The sequence below is a fragment of the Ricinus communis genome, chromosome 7, assembly GCF_019578655.1.
Source record: "Ricinus communis isolate WT05 ecotype wild-type chromosome 7, ASM1957865v1, whole genome shotgun sequence".
NCBI lineage: Eukaryota > Viridiplantae > Streptophyta > Magnoliopsida > Malpighiales > Euphorbiaceae > Ricinus > Ricinus communis.
In genome coordinates this window covers 22510276-22517489 of record NC_063262.1, presented here as the reverse complement: position 1 = coordinate 22517489, position 7214 = coordinate 22510276, and the positions used below count along the sequence as shown (strand labels likewise).

At 33.0% G+C, this 7214-nt stretch overlaps 2 protein-coding genes across 2 annotated transcripts; both read right to left on the bottom strand.

Annotated features, from left to right (window-relative positions):
- LOC8268231 lies at positions 1-1851 on the bottom strand. The gene is made up of 4 exons (XM_002532233.4): positions 1325-1851; positions 1110-1194; positions 709-870; positions 1-507 (listed from the first exon to the last, which is right to left on the bottom strand). The coding sequence occupies exons 1-4, from the start codon at positions 1505-1507 to the stop codon at positions 425-427; spliced, it is 513 nt and encodes a 170-aa protein (XP_002532279.1). The 5' UTR covers positions 1508-1851; the 3' UTR covers positions 1-424.
- A 2507-nt stretch (positions 1852-4358) lies between these two features.
- Positions 4359-6055, bottom strand: LOC8268232 (major latex allergen Hev b 5). Its single transcript, XM_002532234.4, has 2 exons — positions 5822-6055; positions 4359-5260 (listed from the first exon to the last, which is right to left on the bottom strand). Exons 1-2 carry the CDS (start codon positions 5834-5836, stop codon positions 4754-4756), a joined length of 522 nt encoding a protein of 173 aa, XP_002532280.2. The 5' UTR covers positions 5837-6055; the 3' UTR covers positions 4359-4753.
- Between the last annotated feature and the right edge of the window lie 1159 nt (positions 6056-7214).

Below are 7214 nucleotides of genomic sequence, written 5' to 3'. Positions count from 1 at the left end.
TTAGAACTAAGAATAGCGAAAGCTATATTGATAATAGGACTTGCACAATTTAGGACTTCTCCTGGGACTTCCAGTTCAGAAATTGACAGTTTAATAGCATCTAGATTGTTATAATGGGTAAATGCCCTGCTTTTCCACTTCTACTTCATTGAGCATTATGAATCAGTTGAAAACTTTCAACTCATGTATACATCAGAGAAGCAAGAACTTAGAACTTTCATGTACAGAATCTAAACACAGACCTAGTAATAGTATCAATTCCTAATGAAAACAAATCAAGTTTAAGCTTGGCAAGCTCGGATTTCGTACCCTGGTAAAGAGAAGAAAAAAACTAAATTCAGCACAATGGCGCAGGATTCTCCTGGACCAAGATATTGTAGTTCACACACAGTGCTTTGAGTGAGAACACATGTTCATGCAGCCTTCAGTTGATGCTTAGACTCTGACAATCGGTGCTTCTCAACCGCTCTAACACATGTTCTTCACCAGTCAGAAGCTCCACCAATCCTTCAGGGCGAAAAAAGAATAAACTTTATGGAAAAGTAAATGATTGGCCTTCCCAAGATTGCTCAAGGATATACATCACACAATGGCAGAAAAGATACTAAAATAATCAAACAGATACCAAAACACAGGTTTTTACAAAACAGGAGACAATCAGCAAAGCACAGACTAGAGTGTATTGCAAGAAGAGATCCGTTAAATTACCATTTGTATAATCACGACAATCATGACGGCCGACTTTCAAACTGGTGTCCCAGCTACTGTTGAATCTAGTTGCAACATCTGTAGCATCATCCTGTTTGGAGGATCCAACGAACCAGCATTTGCTTCTTGGCAGTTTTGTTACTTTTCTCACAAGAACAGTTCCTGAGAGAATTGCAGGGTGAAAGAAACCAGCAATGGTGATTTCAGTATTAAGTGTTAAAATTCATTACCTAACAACATGTATATAATATTTCTATTTCTTTCCCATCTCAATTTAAACCACAGGTAGGTATCACATCTTTATGATTTTGAAGATGCATGAGGTTGGAATTGCAACAGATGCTGCCATATCTATATTTAAGAAAAGGAGAATAATCAACCAGATAAAGTAAAAACCTCACCGGGCACTGGTCTGCCAGATAGAACTGCGAGTGCTGTATATATATTTTCAGGATCTTTAGGTTGAAAATCAAAAACTAGAAAGGCCTACAATACAAATAAACCCGCTTATATATATAATAACTACAACGGACCCAGTAAAGGCGATGTGCTTAAGAACATTCTCCTCAAGACGCAAGAATTAACAGATATGTTTAAAATGAATGGTAACAAGAACCTGAGAATGGGAAGGAGGTTTGATGATGACCATGAAATGCTGCAAATTCCAAAGGTTGAGAGAATAAGCAGCAGACATAACCAGCCGGGCTGCTCCTTTTGTAGCTCTTAAAGGCACTGCTGCTACATACACTTCATCTTTGCCTCTTTTCAGTAATGCTGATTTTGCCAACAAAGAAGCCATTATCGGTGTTCTTTTGGAGAATATCAGCTACTGTTGTTAATGTTAACTATCGAAGCCAAGAGAAAATATCATCATCCATTGTGTTTCTTTCAAGTGGAAGGATTAGATTCCAAGGCTTGGGCTATAATCAACTTGGGTCAGCAATGGACAGTCTGCCTGCAACATCATCTTCCTGGGCTATGATTTTTATGGCTGTGGTTGGTTTCTGAGGTGTCTATTACGTTGCTCTTTCATTAGAAACAAACTACTGCTGGTAGTCCTTTTTCCATCCTTTAAACAAGAACTACGCACACCCGATATTTGCGGCGATATTTATTCGGGGAAAGGGTAAAGAAAATGATGGTTGTTTGTGTTGTGGTGTTTTTGCTTAGTATATTTTTCTTATCTATCATATAAGCGCAATATTAATAAATTAACAATATAATAGCATATTGTATTTTATTGACAAAATAAATCATGTACATTAATTTAATGTAGTATATATTTATATATAATTAAAAATTTAACAAATCATAAGCATATTCTTTTTATACTTCTTCATAGTCATTATTATCTTTATCCAGGCCCGGCCCGACTAAAGCACTGTCCTAAGGCCCCTATAAAATAAGTTAAAAAAAGCCCAATGATTTGAGAGGTACTTTTATTATTGATTTTTATAGTAATAGCCCCATGAATTGTTAAGTCCTCATTATAATACCAAATGATGGCACATAGTAGGTACAATTTTTTCCCAAAATAGTATATGTTATTAATAATTTAGTATATATTTTTGTAATTTTTATGATATTTAGTTATTTGGTATATGTTTAATATATGTTTGGTATCAATTTGAAAATATTAATTGAATATACATAACTAATATCTAAAATCAAGTCTTCTGTGGTGTTTGGAAGCAAGGACAAGTTATTGGTAGATTGCATAATATGTTGATGAGGGGCCTACTGGTTCTAGTGCTTTTATGACTAAACCTTGTAATAAGGTAACAGAAAAGATATCAGGAATAATAGAAAGAAAAAAGCCCAGAAGGCATTGTGATCATTAATGTCAACAAGATGGACACACCAGGAAATAGTGATATAAGTTGATCGGTTATCTAGAAGGGCATAAACCTGGGCAGGGGCAGAGGTCAATCTAATAGATTGGCTCCTCAATCCATTAATTAGCCACCCCACCTCTGAATGATGTTTCAGACATTACTGCATCACATTAGGATTAACTTAGGACAGCTTTGGTCAACACTTTTCATCAAGAGGTGTCTTCTTCCCATTTTGCAGGAGAAGCCAACAGAAATTGTGGCAATTCTGCTCATGCCACTAGACCCGTTGGCAAAACTTATGGAGACATATGTTGGTGCTGTTGAACCTTGTTGTGCTGGTGAATCTTTTTTTTTGTGCCCATTCTACCTGTTCTGCTACTTTAAATAATTGTAGATCACATGTGTTGTAATTCATTTTTTTACTTGTTGTAAGTTCCACATCTTCTTTACCTTTTCACATGTACTTAATTGTTTATCTGCTGCAATAACTTGTGTTTCACCAATATGTAACATGAATGAATTTAATCTTTGGCATGCTAGATTAGGGCAAGCAAACATTAATGTTTTAAAGTATATAAATTATGTAATATAATTGGCCTTATTATAATTTAGATTATCAACTTTACATTTTTTTAATAATTTATCCAATTAAATACCTATTTTTTTAATTCTTTTACAAAAATACTTTGCGATGGTAATTTTTGAAATTTCAAGATAAAAAAGATTGTTGTAGAAAATCGATTATGCTTACTAAAAAAATAATTATGAATAAGTAAAAATAGTTTATTTTAAGTTTAATAATATGACTATTAAAAATCTCACATATTTTACATCGTAATGTAATAAAATTTTTTATTAACTCATTGATTTTTATATTAGTAAACAAAATTAACTTTATAAGAGTTTAAAAATTGTTATCGAAAAGTATTTTTGAAAATAAATTAAAAGCTTATGAATTTAATTTTAAAATTTTAAAATAATTAGATAAAATTATTAAAAAGTGTAAAATTCAAGAATTAATTAATAATTATACATATAATTCTTGATATTGACAACCTTTAATATTAAATTTCATGTTTGCCCCATATGTCCCTCAGGCAAGCAACATAGATTAGCTTTTCTCAAGTATTTTTCCATTCAAACCAGCTCTCCTTTTGAACATTTTTACATGTTGATTAGTGGGTTCCGTATTCAAACCAACTCTTCCTTTGAACATTACCCTTATGGCTTTCGGTATTAGCTGCTTTCTTGACTCTTTTCTATGCAAGTGAGTGGTTTTATCAAAAGAAAAATAATTAAAGTAAGTAAATATTTTATTAGAAACTGTCCTTATGTCTAGAAGTTGGCATTTCATATTCCAAAATTAAGTAGTTCACCTCTTTTAGACATGATCTCTAATTTCAAGTTTATGATGAACAAGAATGGCAAGGAGGGAGAACTGCTATATATTGATCACTAATTACCAATTAAATTAATCCTAATATAGCTCAGCATCATGTGAGCTACAGGCTAGACCCATGTGCAAATCCCAGACCCAAAAAAGGATCACTTTTCTATTTTTTTTATTTTTACAGAGGTTAACTATATTGTGGTCTATGCACCCTGTTAATATGAGTGATTGGTTCTCATAAATATTGATCAAGGAAAACCAATTAATTCTTTCCTATTTATAATTTAAGCATAAGTACATCAATCAAGTGTATGAAAATGACCATCACTGATCAAGGACTAATTATAATTAACCATAGTCTCACTTTCAACAAAATTAAATTAAACAAAGTAAGCAAGTTAAAGGCAAATGCAAAGCAAACTATATGTATAGAATATGCATGTGCTAAAATTATTAAACAAAAGTACTAACATACACTATTGTTATTACAAACATCAACCAACCATAATAAAATATAAAACTCATCAGACTTGCTTAAACCAAAAAGACACAGACCCCCCTACATAAATTTGCACAGTATAGACCCAAAACATCTCCTTAGTATTGTAGCAATGTGCACGTCTGCCGCCATGTGGTGAGTTGGCTTTGGTTCAAGCAATCCAAAGTAGGACATTCCCCATTTCCCATTACCTAGAATCCTCAAACCCCATTAAGCTAAATAACCCTTATTCAATCACAAACTAGCTAGATAGGAACATCACTAAGTACCCACTAGACCAATAAGTGAATAACTTTCAGAAAAACCACACAACTATTCTCTTTACTCAGTCTTCTCAGCTGCAACTTCTGCTTCTTCCTTCTTCTCCTCAACTTCTTCCTTAACTTCATCTTTTGGGGCTTCAACTGCTGGTTCAGCTTCTGGTTCTGCTGCTGGTGCATCAGCAGACTCGGTTGTCTCTTTCGCCACCTCAGGCTCCTCCTTTGGAGACTCCTCCTTAGTCTCCTCCACAACAGCAGGCTCCTCAGGTGTTTCCTTAGGAGTTTCTTCTTCAGTTTTTTCTACCGCTGCTGGCTCTTCTGTGACGACAACCTCCTTAGTCTGATCTTCTACCACCTCTGTAGTCTCAACTGCTTCAGTTGGAGTCTCATCATTCTTTTGTGCCTCAGGTTCTTCAGTTGTCTCTTCTTCCTTTGGCTTTTCATCAGCTACTACTTGCTCTGCTGTTGGTGCTTCTACAGTGACTGCAGCCTCTTCTTTTACGGTCTCTGGTGCCTTCGGTTCTTCTATTTTTTCCTCTGCTGGAAGGGCAGTCTGTGCTGATACTACCTGAAAATATTTATACCTCATGCATCAAGAAAATTTATAGTCGTAAAATGCTAGCCCTAATAAAATATGTTAATTAATAAATGTTTCTTGTTTTATATATATTTAGAATTGTTGAACCAAGGAGATCAGGAGGAGATCTTCAGTTAGGCTGACAGACCTACAATATCATATCTCCCCACCAATGATTTATTAATAAACCCATCAAATGCTCTTCAATATATGTCAAACCATTTTTCTTATCAGAAAAAGATTCACAAGACTAAGAGATAATACTAGAAATCATACATACAAACATTTTCACCTACATGGCAGCACCAAGAATTCAAGATCACGATCATTATGAACATGTTTATGACTTTCTTTCTTTCTTTCTTTTTTTTTTTTTTTTTTATAGCAGAATACTCATATCTCGATGATGTTATCTGCATATGTATTATATAGTTAACATCATCAAGATCAAGATAAATGTATATATACATAAATGGATGTTTTGCTATGTATGCTAGCTATACGTGAAACCAAGAACCTTATGAAAATCTTAACAAGAAATTGATGGATTACCTCAACAGTTGCCATTGGAGCTCAAGAAAATTGTAAAAGAAGGCTAAAGATGAATAAACTGAGAAGCGAAGAAGGGAGTAACTAAAGGAAATAGAGTGTGAGAAAGAGATAGGCTTTGAGTATTTGATGCAGAGATGATGAATGAGAGTGGCTTATATAGAAAGAGATGTAGGGGCCAGAACTTTGAAGAGAGTGGGGAGCATTACTTGAGGAATCTTGAGATTTGACACCTCATCTCACTGAATTCAAAGAGAATTGCCAAATGTTAGTAATAATGTTAAGAGAAAATTACAAAACAGCATGCATTTCTTTGGCATTTTTTCCACTTTAAATACGTTATATTTTGCTTAATGAAATTTATATACATAATTTTACTCAGTAAAATTAAACATATTAAGTTGATTTTTATTAACATAATATATTTATTTCTTTATTATTATTAAATATTTCACTATTAAAGTGGCATTGATGCGGTATACTTTTTTTCTTGTGCAGTATCAATCAATACACTAATTTAACAATCTCATAGTAATATATACTATTTTTACTATTACAGTAAACTACAGTGATTTAGTAAAAAAGAAATAACATACAAAAGATTAAAATTAATCAAACCATAAACATGTTCTCCTTACTTTCCCCTAATGTTAAACAAGATGCTGTACATCACTATTATTATTATTTTTTCTTTTTCGTTTGAACAATGATGACTCTTTGGCTTAGTGTTTATGCTGACCACTCAATTGATACATATACATATATAAATTGAAAATAATCACTTCTTAATATTAATCAAATCAATAAAAAGAAATTTACAAAAGAAAAAAGAAAAATGGGTGTAAAGATTTTGGAGTAACCTAGTATTAGTTGTTGTAAATACTAATTTCCATTCTCCTTCTGATTACCAGAGTTCAATTATTAACTCCCCAGACAAAAGAAAAGAAGATTAAAAGTTACTTAATTGTTGTAGCAGGCATTTGATTGGGTAGAGAGTAATGATAATGGAGGCCATTTTCAGCTAAGCCATTATCTTGGTTTTGGTTTTGTGTGCATATGTGCTTTGTGCAGTCGGGTCATTCAGTTGATCTTTGATTAATTGTTTTAAGGCACCTGTCAACTTCTCATTCTTTTGTTTCAATTTGATTTTAATCTATCAAAATTCCTTTTTTACTGTGCCCACCATCCATTCACATTTACTATTACATGTGTGATGCCTATCACCAAAAATAAGGATCTCTGTTTCTTCTATATAGTGGCAGGACAAATAAGAATGATTATTGCGCATGGCAATAATAATTGTATATCAATTTAGTTGAAATAATTAAGTTTATTTCTTTTTCACATTTTATTGTTTTTGTGTTCTCTGACGATTCCGATCTTTACTTATGCATAT